We start from the raw sequence: 15,276 nt of genomic DNA, 5'->3' as shown, positions 1-15,276 counted from the left end.
TTTTTGGCTCTTAATATTTTTTCGATGAGGCAGTTTTTATCGAGTTGCGGCTTCTTTTTTAATATGGTTACGTAAAAATTTTATGGGGGTTTTGTTCATTTAAACCCCCCAAATGTTTGTGTACGTTCCAATTAAACTATTACTGCGATACCATTAGTTAAACACAGTGTTTTTAAAACTTTTTTGCCTCTTTGTATTTTTCTGATAAGGCACCTTTTATCGAGATGTGGCTTCTTTTTTAATATGGTTCAAAATATACCTAAAAATGTAAGTCATAAATAAATTTTCATATTATTACAAAGTCTCCATAATCGTACTTAACCATATACAAATATGTGGTGGATTTGACAAATATTCAAAATATCTCGATAAAAACTCGACTTTTCGAAAAAGTACTAAGAGGCAAAAAAGTTTTTAAAACATTGTGTTTAACCAATGGTATTACAATAATAATTAAATTGGAACGTACACAAAAGTTTGGGGGGGTTTAAAGGAACAAAACCCCCATAAAATCTTTATGGGATGTCTAAATTTCACTATAATCTTTTCTTAAGATACTACTGCCATAAGAATGCCACATGTCCATTTTTAATGAAATATCTCAAATAGTTTTCGATATATTGGAAAAAATCGATTTTAATTTTGTAACTTCAAAGGGCTGTAACTTTTTTTATGTGCACATTTGTACTAAGGTAAGTTAGGTTCAATCGAACTATTTTTGGTCCCAGAATATGTGATTAAATTTATGACCTGTATTTTTGTTACACCCTGTATATATTCTTCAACTTTTTCTATAACTTTGTCGTTTATTATTGTCACGGTTTCTTCGGAGTGCATTACTTTTGTTTTATTTAAATTCATTTTCAATCCTATTTTAGAAGATTCTGTATGTAGTTCTAAAAGCATGGTTTGCAGTTCTTGTAGGTCAGTAGCTATCAGGATTATGTCATCCTGATGGTCATGTCATGTCATGTCATGTCATGTCATGTCATAACAACAGATATTCAGTTCTTTTTGTGTTGGTCTCACCTCGGTCTTATATACCCTCATTTTAGTTTCACCTGAAATTACATTATTTGATCTCAGTACCTACTTTTATATTTTTATTAATGTGCCTACAAACACCGATCTTTTTAATCATTATTTTATTTCGTCTATATTTCCTATTTGTTATTTATAAAAAATCCATGATATTTAAATTGTGTAGTCTTTGAATCTTTTGTACCTACTCTTTATAAGTAGGTACTTTCATTTTCCCCAGTCCTTGCCTCCTTCCATACTCAAAATATTATTGGTTTTTTAGTAAAGCTCCTATTTGCGTACATTTTATTTTGCCATAATTTTTTTCTGTTTTTGCATACGCAAAATTATGCTTTACAACAGTACTGTATCCTTGTCGATTTGTTTATTATAAAGCTAAACAACAAGTTTTGCGAATTTTCGACTCTTAGGCCGTCCGCACATGGGTCGATCGAAGACACGTCTCGAAGTTCGCGCGTCTTGCTCGTCTTGTACGAACCCTGCGGCACAAGCGATTGCTCTCCGCACACTTGTCGATTCAGTTTGCTCACATCTTTCAACTAGGAAGAACGCATTTTTTATATATCAACCAAAATGACTATTTCGATCTATGAAAAGTACGGTATTGTTACATTTTTGTATGTATTACAAAGAATGAGCATTATACTGAGGACATTTTTCTACTTCCCCAACGAATTTTATATTAAACACTTAGAAACAGAAGTTCAATGTTTTATATATTTTATATACTGGACCGAATCAGATGGACAAAATCAGAAACGAAGAAATCAGGAGAAGAACAAAGGTGACTGACGTCATCGAGAGGATAGCCAGGTTGAAGTGGAGATGGGCAGGACACGTAGCCAGAATGACAGATGGGCGATGGACGAAGAGGTTATTGGAATGGAGGCCAAGAGAAGATAAGAGAAGCGTCGGTCGACCGCCTACAAGATGGACTGACGACTTAAGAAAGGTAAATAAAAACTGGATGAGGGCGGCGCAGGATAGATGGGGTTGGAAACGAGGGGAGGAGGCCTATGTTCAGCAGTGGACTTTTGAGGCTGGATGATGATATACTGGACATACGCGACTGGAATCGAGTCGAGTAGTTCGAGCATCGCCCCATGTGCGGACGGCCTAAGGATGACATTAGCATTAGAGGGTACGGGGTACGGTAAAGTAAGGCCGTCCGCACATGGGGCGACGCTCGAACTGCTCGACTCGATTCCAGTCACGTAGGTCTCTCCCCGCCAGTAAAGTGCATTCGTTGTGGCATTGAGCTCCGTACACGGAGCGTTTAGGATTGCAAATCTCCTCGTCTTGTACGACTCTCGTCGCTTGCGATCCGTAGTGCACGAGAAAGTTCGAGTGAGACGCACGTTTCCAGTCATATAGGTAGTTTATTTTATTTTTGTTTCCTTCGATTTTTGTTGTTTTTTGCGTTGAATGAAATTTTACTTTTATTTAAAGATCGGTGCATGTTATGTTCGTTGATTGTAGTACTACCTAGTAACTTTGTGGAAATATAGACACAACGCCACGCGATATTTTAAGTTATATACATATATTCTAAAATAATTTACTCTCCGGTTTTCTAAATATTTCTACATGTCTAAGGATATATTTAACACTTCCAGATAAATAGCTGAAGGAGAAAGGTCTTTTTCTAAACTTAAATTAATCAAAAATAATTGGCTTTAATAAGTAGCTACAGAAAAGCAAATAAAAATAGATATCACTGAAGCAATAAAAATTTTGCCAACTTAAAAGCTAGAAAAGTTGACTTTGATGTACTTTAAAAAATATGGTATAGTTTATAAGATTGATCTTTTTTGAATACTGAAACTATGTTTTTTAATATACAAGGTGGGCCAAAGAAAACAGTCCACCTCGATATTTGGCAGTAGATATTATAGATTATTTCTATTTTACCTCGTACCATTCTATGGTCACTACTGGTAACATATCTGAGCCGTAATGTCTTTAACTGTGTGTTTTTTGTCAGTGATAATAAAATCTATTTCCTTTTGAGTTTTTCATCAGGACTTTGCTATGCCCATCTTCTCTGTGATTTCTTTTTGAAAAAACTGTTCATTTGGAATAGTTCATATTACAGCATGAACCTTAAACAGTATTTCGCCACGGTCACTTTTACCATCCAAGAAAAAAATTTCAAAATGGTGTTTCGGTAGGATTTGGTTCCATTCCTATTTTGGCATAAAAATCACCACATATAAAAGTAAAATGACCTTGATGGTTTTTAGGAGCAACTTCGATATCATCATAGAATAGATCCGCTTCTTCCTCATCATGATCTGTTGTTGGTGCATAAACCTGTACGTGTAGTTTCATGCTACTCGTACAGGTTTATGCACCTGGTTATGTGAAGTTTCATGCTACGCATAAAAATATCCAAAATTTTAGCAGTAGAGGTTTCGTTTGTAGTAGGCATCTGAAACTATTAATACTACATTACTATCTTAATTGTTTTTGGGAATTTCTTCATCATCTTTCAAACAATATCTAGCTAACTTAGCCTTCCTTAGGTGAAGCTTATCATTCCTTTCAAGTATTCTCTTATCTTCCTGGTAGATCAGGGCTAGATATTTTAATTTTGTATTAATCACAGCACTTACATGTATCCTTCTAAGGAATTTACAAATGCAAGTTGAATTTCTCATTAAACATATGTCTATAATTGTACGACCTTAACTGAACGTCTTTGATTTTCAGAACAGTTTTCACGATAGAGTAAGTACATTTTCGTACGTTCAGTGATTCGCATAGATCTTTGCTGTTAAGGTTATGTTTCCTTGTATAATGGCTTTGTTGGGAAGAGAATGACTGGATATGTTGCATACCATACCATAGCTTATATGGTTTTGTGTAGGACAGCCTTTTAATCCACTCAAGTTGCCTCCTGGAAACCTAGCATCTTTTGTTTTTCCTAAAGCGAAGGAAACTCATAACAGAAACATCCCTCGGATACATTGAAAGTATTTCTTACAAACCGTAACAAATAATTATTTTTTCATTTCAAATATATCTTAGTCTTCTTTGCTTCACTGCATGTTTATGTATTAAGCCACACATTTGTCTCTTGAAATATCCCATTTTCCAAAACGATTTAAACAGACTTCCTCCAATATAGTATGATATTGTCATTATATTTCATTTCACAGCAACAATAAGTATGTTGAAATGTTTCACCTTTAACAATTTTTCGCTGTCCAGAATTTCGTGCTCACTTCGCTATAGTTTGCTTTGGGAAAGATGTTCTCAAGGATCGAAGTCTTTTCCTACTTTTATACTTGTTAGAAGACCTCATCTCTGTTGCTTCATCATCAGAAAATTATTGCAGACTTCCATCTTCATCTTCTGAATTAGAAGAATACGTTACAAACCCGTTTACAGCAGAAGGATTGAGAGGGTATTATAAATAAAAAAAAAACATGAAATCCTTTATAAAAGGTATATTTGTTAAAATCCCTATACAGGTCTACATAATAAAATAAACAGCACTAGTTTTCAATCGGTTGACCGATCATCATCAGTGTTTCTTGAATCGAACATGCTAACCACCAGAGTAAAATATTAGGATAAAAACCCTTTAAACTTAATCCGTCATAGGAACATATAAAAATGATGTGATTTTACACACGGATGTATAAAATATCCAATGTTTCACTCTCGAGGTACTAATGAGCTAAATTTGACTTGATCACATCATGGCTGTGTAGAAGCAAGTCACAGCCATGATGTGATCAAGTCAAATTTAGCTCATTGGTACATCGAGAGTGAAACATTGGATATTTTATACATCCATGTGTAAAATCACATCATTTTTATATGTTCCTATGACGGATTAAGTTTAAAGGGTTTTTACCCTAATATTTTTACTTTGGTGGTTAGCATGTTCGAAACACTGATGATGATCGGTCAACCGATTGAAAACTATTCTGTTTGTTTTATGATGTAGCCCTGTATAGGGATTTTAACAAATATACCTTTTAAAAAGGATTTCATGGTTTTTTGTAATAAATGGTATACAGCCAACTACAGGAAATTTTTTCCTCGTGGGTATTATAAATTATTCGGCCTAGGTCTGCGTTGGTCATGATCTCCGTCTACAACGTCAGATGAATATGAGTGCTTATGACTAGTTGAGTGTCATTATGCTTTTAATTATGAATTACTCACCGTAGGGACCGCAGAAGTTTGGATAAAATTAAAATTAAGTAAATAATATTTTACTCAACACACACTACACATTACACTAGATATCTGATTAAGCTGAAGCATTAAGCAAAAAAAATGAATTATTGTACTCTCAAAATAAACATTATAAAATCCAGTACTCACATATTTAACCTCAAGAAACAGTGACTTACTTCACTTTTATTCTTAACAAAACAAATGCTTTGTAGAGAAAGGTTACTAAATACTGCTGCTCATAGGGCTTTTCAACGATTGTCATTTGTTTCGAGCTTCTGTCATGTGTCGTCTAATATATCTACGTCATACGTTATTGGTATATACCAATGATACAAACCAAAGACGTATGACGTAGATATCTTAATATTATACGACACATGACAGTAGCTCGAAACAAATGACTGTGAATGAAAAGCCCTATAGTGGCGAATTCATGTAAAATTGATTTTGAATAGTAGAGGAAAATCGCCAATTATGGAATACCATTTTGTTTTGGGGATATAAAATAATACCTTTATAGACATGAAAACAGTTTAATGTTATGACAAATCAGTCATACATTTTTATGTAGTAATTGAAAGCCTTCTATATAAATACATATCTTAATTAACAAAAAAAAATCGAACAAAAAAACAAAATCCCAAATGAGTAACCAAATATGGAATAGGTACCCATATATGGAATATAGGCATAAACCAACATATCAATAACAAAAATAGACATAAACATCTGAGATCAAATAAATTTAAATAATAAAATTGTGAAAAATGAAAGAAGTAGCTTAATTCACTTGCAGGCATCACAGATCCATGTACGAAACTCTAAACCAGCACAATCATAATGAGCCTAATTACACTTAATCCACTATTCCATAATTAGGCACCAACGACTGTCCATATTTGGATATGTACATTAGTTCAAAATAGTATCAACATTTTTTCAAGTCGTAAAGATTTAATTACAGAAGGTCATAAAATATCAAAATAAAGGTACTATTGATATACGCAATAGCATAACAAGTCTGTATTCATGCATAATAACCAATAATACTTGTTAAATATATTTACCTCTGAAATTTTCTGCGAGACGATTAAACAAAACGCGCCTGTCAGACACGTATCGTTCGCGCATCTGACACAGAGGTGTGAATACGATAATAAAGAAAGCGACTGAAATAGAGGATGGTCTTGTAGTGCGCTTCCAACTTATATTTTCGGAGAAATCAAGGAATTCCATATTAGAGCACTATTCCATATTTGGCTACTTTCCTCTACTATATGTCAGCCAATTTGAAAAATGAACTCATTCTGCTTATTTAAAGTACGCCTCAGCGTGTTTAAATTCAACTTTCAAAAACGCACGTGTTTTTAAGTTACCATGGCAAGATCAACAGTTTTAAAATTTAAAAAAGTTAGAGTGGAAGAACAATATATCATTATTTATGACGTTAGGTATGACGATATTTAATATCGATCTGACCTAACGTCATAAATAATGATATTGTTCTTCCACTCTAACTTTTCCCATGCGTCACGATTCATTTTTAAACAAGTCAAAAAATTAATTGAAACGTACGTCGATGTGTATTATACTCATAGATATAATAACACATAGATTAGGCAAACTCCGAAGAATAGCGTAACGCGGAGCAGTTCGGGTCGGTGGTCTATCTATCTCTCTACCGGCGCTTAGCTTTCTCTCTCTAGCATATAATGGCCACTGCCTCTGTGTCGTTCCATTACTTCCACCTCTTGGTAGATACGCTCACACTCGTACGACAGACAAAGATAGCTAGACCACCCTACTTGATATTGGCGTTACACCCCGATGCATTCAGTGACATATATCCCTAGCCTTGTATATTGTTAATATGTCTATGATTATACTACACGTGCGAACTTTCAGAGTGTCAGTGGTAATATTTGGAAAACGTGTATTATCCCCGTGGAGGTATTTCATAAAGTTATTTTATTGAATTGTTTAATCTTTTTTTCACTATTGAGGAGATTGATCGACTTAAACACCTTCAACACCATCATACCGAGTATTACTGGAATAGAGATAAATATGGAATAAATAAATTTAAAAAAAAGCAAAAGGTAAACAGTAATCTCGAAAATAATTTAATAAGTTTGCATTCAACAGAACTATTATAGTCACACTCATAAATATTCCTTGTCACTTTTCCTTAAAGAATAAATAGGTACTTACAGAAAGTAATCAAATTGAGAGAGGATTGTAGTTAGTGGTTCTAATAATTATGTTTGAAAATAAAAATTACAATTTTCTTTAAACTAAAAGTTAAATAAGTTGAAAACCCAAAAATAAATAATAAATTCAAATAATAACCAACAAATCCGTTATCACTGTCACTTAAAATCATAGATATATAATACTCTAGATTGCGCCCTGCGATCTTAAAATGGGTAACGGTTGCGACAGAGATAAATGAGCCTATTTGGTCGGTAGTCTCTTTTTAATTTAAGGGGAATATCAACGACGTGAATATCCCACTTTATCGAGTAATATGTGTTGACAGTTGGAGCGGGTGGTGACGGGAAATGGTCTTTGGTCTTCGGACGTGGGTAATCGTGGTTCGAATCCCATACCAACTTTACTTTTTTTATTTTTATTTAATCAATATTGCGTTTATTAGATATTTTTACATCTGAAAAATGGACCTAAGTAAATCTAGCAGATAATAAATGTATGTATAGTAAGTTAATATTGGAATACATAATTTGTGAACTGCATAGTAAAATAAAAGTCATTCGTTATTAATATAAATTCGTCCTTATTCGAATGATGTGAATGTTTGTTTTGCTTCTACTTTTTTAAAAAATTGTAACAATAGTTTCATAAATAAAAATAATGTCTAATTACTTATAATTGAATCGGTCATTTCAAAAACAGCAAAGTCCACAATTTTCAGAAACTAACTTTTTGAGAGGAATAGACTCCTTTAAGATAAACGTTGTGTGCAAAAACGACACCAGTCCAGTAAAAACATTAGCAACAAAACTACAATATAACTCTGAATTTTGATGTCATCCATTTCATCCATCTTTCGACTATTAATAGTTAGTTTTCTTTGCTCTTCTGTAAAATTAGGAATATGTGACTCATGTTGGTTTTTAAATGACCGATTCAATTAATAAATCGATGGTACATTATGTTGATATTAATTATTGGTAATTTTTTACGAATATTTTTAACAATTACTTTATACTATTCTACAATTAACTTATTAAAAAAATAACATTGGCTTTTATATTTTTAAAAATCTATAGGTACCTACACAGTTTTTCTTATTTGTTATATATTTCTTTGGATAGATTTACTTTAGAGATGTAATAATATCTAATAAACGCAATATTGATTAAATAAAAAATAAAAAAAGTAAAGATTGGTACGGGATTCGAACCAGGATTATCCACGTCCGAAGACAAACGACCAGTTCTCGTCGCCATCCGCTCGAACTGTCAAACCATCTAAAATACTCGACGACAGAGTAGGATAGTGACGTCGTCGATACTCCCCTTGAATTAGAAAGAGACTACCGACCAAATAGGCTCATTTATCTCTGTCGCAACCGTCACCCATTTTAAGATCGTAAGGCGCAATCTAGAGTATTATATATCTATGCTTAAAATCATAAACGTCAAAATTAATAGTAAATAAGATATCAACGACATACCAATTTGTTTATCCTTGTTTAAGGCCATCGGAGCATAATTCGCAAATATTTTACGGCTATCCCTACTTTTTCTGTCTTTACACGGCAAATTACGTGTAGTAAAATTCTTACTGGTATGCATATGTAAACTTTACTTGACATTAACTTTAAAGATGGCTTTTGAATGTTCTTGGATAACTGTTACTTGTATAATTAATTGCCTTAATTTATTAATTCAGTTAATCAATATAATTGTTTCACTAATTATGTATTCAGTGATTGTAATAATTTATCTACTGTAAAACAAAAACCAATAATCAATCGAGAAAAGTGATAAAGTTATTTTTTAATAATATATTGTTACTATGAAACGCTTAAAATTAACAACAAAATACTTGGATCACTGAATATATCCTGGTCTATTCTCTGCTTTGGATCTTCCATAAATAATAAGCAATAAATAACTTTTTATTAAGTTCACGTCTTAAATCAATTATTTATCAAATACACTATCAATATTATTTAATCAACAACTCAAAATATTCCCGATGCCATGTTAAATATTTAAAATTGTCACTGTCTGACTGACAATATTCTATTCGACTGAGTGCGTTGTATGACAAAGATCATCATCATCATCAGTGACGTTACAGCTCTTTATGAGCCAAAGCCTTCTTCAGAACAATCCTCCATTCGCCCCTGTCTCTGGCAACTCTTCTCCATGCTCTGATTCCAATAGATTTTAAATCAGTTTCTATGTTGTCTTGGTACCTAAGTCTCGGTCTTCCTCTTGCTCGTTGTCATATCGGCCCTCTTCGGTCAAAAACTTTTCTGACTATGGCATCTTCCTCTCGCCTGATTACATGACCTATCCATCTAAGGCGTGCTACCTTAATGAATTGTACAACGTCAGGTTCTCCAAAATTTCTATACAACTCAAAGTTGTAACGCCTGCGCCACAAACCTTGTTCTTTTATGCCTCTATATATTCGTCTTAGGATTGTTCGCTCAAAACGTTTAAGCAGTTCTTGGTCATTCTGAGTAAGTAATGACAAAGATAGATTTGGAAAATATTACCACGGACATTGTGTTAATTTTTTTCGAATCCTGAAAAAACCAATAAATATTTTTGAAAAATTTAAACGCAGAAGGAAAGACTAAATTATTACCGAGGGCCGAAAGTCCCTTAGAATAAATAAAAAGTTTATTTTGAATGAAATATTTGATATTAAAAATCACACTAAATTTTCTCTTAGTGTTTCACCCCTTTAACTTATTAAAATAAACATTATAGCAGTTCTCAGGGACTTTCGGCCCTCGCTAATAACGTAATCTTTCATTCTGCTTTTTCTCTTCTTTTCATTAACTGTTGTACTGATTTCCCAACTTTAAATTTGTCTATTTTAGTCTATTCGATTGCAAATAATTCATAAACTTTTTACTGCGCGTAATGAGATTAAAAGATCATGTAACTGGCTGTATGCTGTATGGCAAACTGCCGAAGCCATTTAAAAAAAAATAATTCTGCTTTTAAATTTTTCAAAAATATTTATTAGTTTTCTCAGGATTCGAAAATCCATTTAAATAGCACTGGAGCAGAAACTACGTACCCATCCCCTTAATTTATTGTGATTTCTATGGGCAAGCGGCTTAATTTTGCGATACTAGTTTCTGTGAGTAAGAACGAGACCTAATATAAAAATTAATTCGTGAATAATTTCATGCATGGGAAAAGTTAGAGTGGAATGAATAGAGAGATATCGCAAAGCCATTTTTATCGCACGCTAATAGCGGAATACGCTATTTTGACATGTACGCAAGCGCAGAGTGAATGTTACGCTAATACCGGATAACGTGTCCCGCTATTTAGGTCGAAATAAGAGACGGTAATAACGTTAACGCTAATTTGACATTTGGGATGAAACATAAAAATAATTTATAGAATACAAATTTTTTAAAGCAAAAACTGAATTATCTTGTTCCTGTATTGAGAAACACGTGTGTTCTTATTTTGTATACAATAGACAACTTTTTGTGGTTAGGATATTAGTTATTCAGATATTTTATATTATTTTTATACTGATTATTTATATTTATTGTTGGTTAAATCATTAAAATTAAAATACATGTCAACCTGCTCAGTATCCAAATTGTATTTTCAATAAAAAAACATTTATAGTATTTCTCAGCATTAATTTCTAGGTCATATTTACGCCCGGTTTCATAATCGGTTAAAGTGGACTTTAAATTTTAAGTTGGTACCTTTATCAATGCAATTCATATGGGTAAATGTCAACTTTAGTTAATGTTCACTATAAGTTGATTATGAAACCGGGCGTTAATCCCAAACGTCGGTTGTTAAACCCTGGTCCCAAAACATTTGCGATAACTCTCTTGATGCCTGTGTTGAAATAGACCGTTATTCCTTATTTATGTCTTGACACAGTATTAACGTTAGCCTTTGCGATATCTCTCTAAATGATACCTTGTAAAGTCAAATAAATAAAATATGAATAAAAGATTACCAACAAATGTTTCAAAAGCTTTATTCAAATATTTGAAAATCTTAAAATGAATGTGAAAAGTACTGTATATAAACACTTGTACTGTTCCGACATTTTCTGAAGGTAAGCAAGCATAACTCGTTCATCTAAATCAGTTACCTTTTGCTCTTCCATCCATTTAATCAACTTGTCGTATTCTTTTTTATAAGCGTCTTCCGATTTTTGCGGTATTAACCGCGATTCTGCTTTACTATTTAACAGTAAGTAAGTAATAACAATTAATCTTCTGTGTCAGATTGCAAATTAATTTTGTTTTTCTCATTTCCATAACGAAAGGTATACATCACAAATTCAACCGTTTTACATCATTAGTTCTTATTTCATTTTTTTGACTAATAATACATGATTTCAAAGTCTACCAATAAAATAAAATAGCGTAAAGTATTCGTGGATAATTTGTTTTTAAAACACTTGTTCTATTTTGACACTCCGGCTGCGCCGTCGTGCTCAAAAAATCGCTTCACTTATTTATAATTTAATGATAAACAAAATTTCAAAAATCGCATTTTTCGCAATAAATTGTTAATAATTAAAAAACTGCGCCGACATTTCTACAGAAAACGTATGTAATCTTTTTCTCATAGGCACCCTTCAGTGCGTCACAGTTTTTCGATTTCTTTCTAACGCATTAAATTGTATGCGACAGAAAAAAAGGCACGTCCGTGATTACAGACATTTATAACATTTATTCTAGTTGTTGATAGATGGCGCTATAATCGAAAAAAAAATTATTTACGAATTATATCTAAGAATATAATCTGTACAATTTATAAGACTATACAAATCAAAGAAAATGCCATTTTATAAATGCAATAAACACAATTGATTTGTTTTTATGCCAAATTGCAAATAAAATGTGACAACTGTTAGATTTAACTAAAATGTCATGTTAGAATAAATGTGTATTATCACGGACTTACTTTTTTTTCTATCATTTGTGACGCACTGAAAAATGCCTATGAAAAGGACCATATAAGTTTTGTTACTATAGGCGTGGATATTATCGAAAAACTCATCAAGTACCTGGCTATTGTGGAGTCTTGAACACGGTTCAATTTTTGCTTATTTCTTCGTCTTCTATTCTTGCCTTGAAATAATATTTTATATCTCGCGAGTTGTGATTTTCTCTTTTGCAATAATGTGTCTAAAATCGTCGTACAAGCATATCATCTCTAGCACCATTTCTATAGTTTATTTTTTAACCAGGAGTAAACTAAAAAGACAGATTCACGTCTAAAAAAGTCACTAGAATAATAACCAAATACATCTTCTTTATTGGTTTATCTAGTCGGCCCTCAACGGTAATCCATAAATATTATATTAAATTAATACGTCCCAAGAGTTCCAAAAACAACTGCTTTTTATATAAAAGCAGACTAACAATTTAAAGATTAAAGGAATAACACAGAAAACACAAAAATCGCCGATATAACTTAATTAACCTATGAAATGTCCCTAGTGTCAAAATTTGATAAATGTCATTAGTGTCAAAATTGTATAACAGTTGCGTAAACTTGCCTGGGGTTAGACCAATTACAAACAAGCAATACAGCGCGGTAAATTTGAATCACTCCTCTTGGTTAAAAAACAAACTAGTTCCAAAACATAGGTTTTCATGTATAGCTTCACATCCTCTTTTCGATCTACACACATATGTGCAATAAAATGATTCCAATATCTTTCTCCCCTAGCAGAATAACTCTAAAGTAATGGCTTCGTAATAATGTACACAAAAGAAATTTAAATATTTAATAATTAATAATTATACAATAAACAAAGATGTGTAGTAAAATAGACCCTGACATAATTAAAACATAATAGGTTTATTTTTCGTTTGATTTTTAACATAAGCTGTAAAGCGTTTTAAAAACTTTGGATATTCCCTTTTGTACACCGCCCTCAATACGGAAGCTGGAGCCCAACCACCAGGATTAACTGAAAAAAAAAAATCAAAATATTAGCTTTATTAAAACGTAATATGTGTATAAAAAAACATTAGATACACTTATATAAATTGGTAAAAAACGAATTATAAATGTAGATGGAATAAAAGACAAGCGTTAAATTACGGGATGTTAACCGGTCAGAATAAGTTGTGTTTGAGTTCAGAAAGGCATTGAGATTTAGTTGATATCGCATGGGAAGATAAAACTAGTTTATAACCAATTTGCGACTCGAATGCAAATGCTGTTTTTTGTTCATTTTCGTTCTCTGAATATGATTATGATGGTAAAAAGTTCCTAACACGTAAGATTTTTGAGTTATGATTTTTTCAAAAAAAAATGAGATGATTTTTAAATTATATGATTATTTTACTAAAAATTTTTTTAAAGCAGTCATTTGTAATATATCGGGGAGTGATCTTATTAAATTAACGTTTTTCCTAAAAATTGTGCATAATTTGGCAACAATGGGATATCTAATGTCTACGAAATTTAAAAAAAGAATAAACCAAAGGCAATCCTTAATCAGTAAATTTACCCATTTAAACTTATATAGTTCTAAACCATTTTAACGACTGTTACTCCTGCATGACAATAGTGTCTGGGTTTTAAAGGAAGAGCAAGCATAAAATTGAATATTCAGATATTAACTCAGCAATAAAACCAGTTTTTCATGGAGAAGATTTACCAGTTCCAGGACCTCGACAAATTGATGTATGGTGATAAAAGTGAACCCGATGATGTATCAGAAAAGAATGATTGTTATTTTATCGAAAGTGTCGAAAAGCACCTTATTACATCCAACAAGCCGAATTACATGATATAGTTCGAGACCTTCACTTGTCCAAAGGACATGCTTAACCCTTAGGTTCTAGATTACAATAATGGATTTTTTTAAATGGAATTTACTAGCCAGTAGAACTTAGAATATTTAGGAACCTTAACTAGGAGCTATCCTCGTTTTTTACTATGCAGGATAAAATGTGTATTTGTGTTAATCCAAATAGTGGTATGGGAAAATTGTGTACAAAAGTCTTACTATAGTTTTTGTTTCTAGTTCTGAACTTATTTGTATAAGAATTTTTATAATAAGCAGCATTATGTGATGCATTCTATAACTCCAAATCTAACATTTCACCTGACCAGACAATGTACGGTGGACGCCTACGCAGAAATGCGAGGCACTTTAAGAAGAAGATAACTCAAAATATATACGTGGTGGAACATTTTGATGTTTGAATTCGCATTCAGGACGCTTTAAACTCCCCGGTACAGCCATTTTAACATCAGTCGCAACTTTTTTTTGTTTATTTGTTGACTAGTGATAATTGAATGGCAATACAGTAGAGTTTATGTTCCGTAAATATTCCGCGAATACAGAAACCGTGAATAATGAATGGCAATTTATATGGGGTTACAGGGGATACATTCCCAGATGACGAAATAAAAAACAAATACATAAAAACTCAGTGTAATGTAAGTTTTTTACTATTCGCGGTGTGCAAGTATTTGGAAGGGAATTGAGAAACGATCGTGCCCGAATAGCGGAGAAATATTGCAACTTTCTTTTCTTAAAAAATTCATATTGTCAATTGAAATTGTCAAATTGACGTACATTTCATATCTACTGTCATTGAAGAAGAAAAATTATATGTTGCTCCACAATATTGATATGATATGCAATTATTATATAAAGGTAAATTTAATTAATTGTATTTTGCTTGCAGTACTGCATTTTAATAACTAATTTTATTTACTACATACAATTGTTTACGTTTTAATAACATAACCTGAATCTTATGTTTTCTTCTTATTATTTTTTTGGACTATGGCCTTGACAATTATCCAGTATTAATAA

The 15,276-nt window shown here is 32.2% G+C and overlaps 1 protein-coding gene across 1 annotated transcript in view; it reads right to left on the bottom strand.

Moving 5' to 3' along the window:
- Nucleotides 1-13,210: 13,210 nt before the first annotated feature.
- Nucleotides 13,211-15,276, bottom strand: part of LOC126880389 (ceramide transfer protein) — a 179,100-nt gene continuing 177,034 nt past the window's right edge. The window contains exon 9 of the mRNA XM_050644224.1: nucleotides 13,211-13,410. Within this exon, the coding sequence (XP_050500181.1) occupies nucleotides 13,283-13,410 (128 nt within the window). The 3' untranslated portion in view covers nucleotides 13,211-13,282. The remainder of the gene's footprint in view (nucleotides 13,411-15,276) is intronic.

This window comes from Diabrotica virgifera, chromosome 2 (genome assembly GCF_917563875.1).
Source record: "Diabrotica virgifera virgifera chromosome 2, PGI_DIABVI_V3a".
In the NCBI taxonomy this organism is placed as follows: Eukaryota; Metazoa; Arthropoda; class Insecta; order Coleoptera; family Chrysomelidae; genus Diabrotica; species Diabrotica virgifera.
The sequence above is the reverse complement of the archived record's forward strand: the minus strand, read 5'-3'. Positions and strand labels throughout refer to the sequence as shown.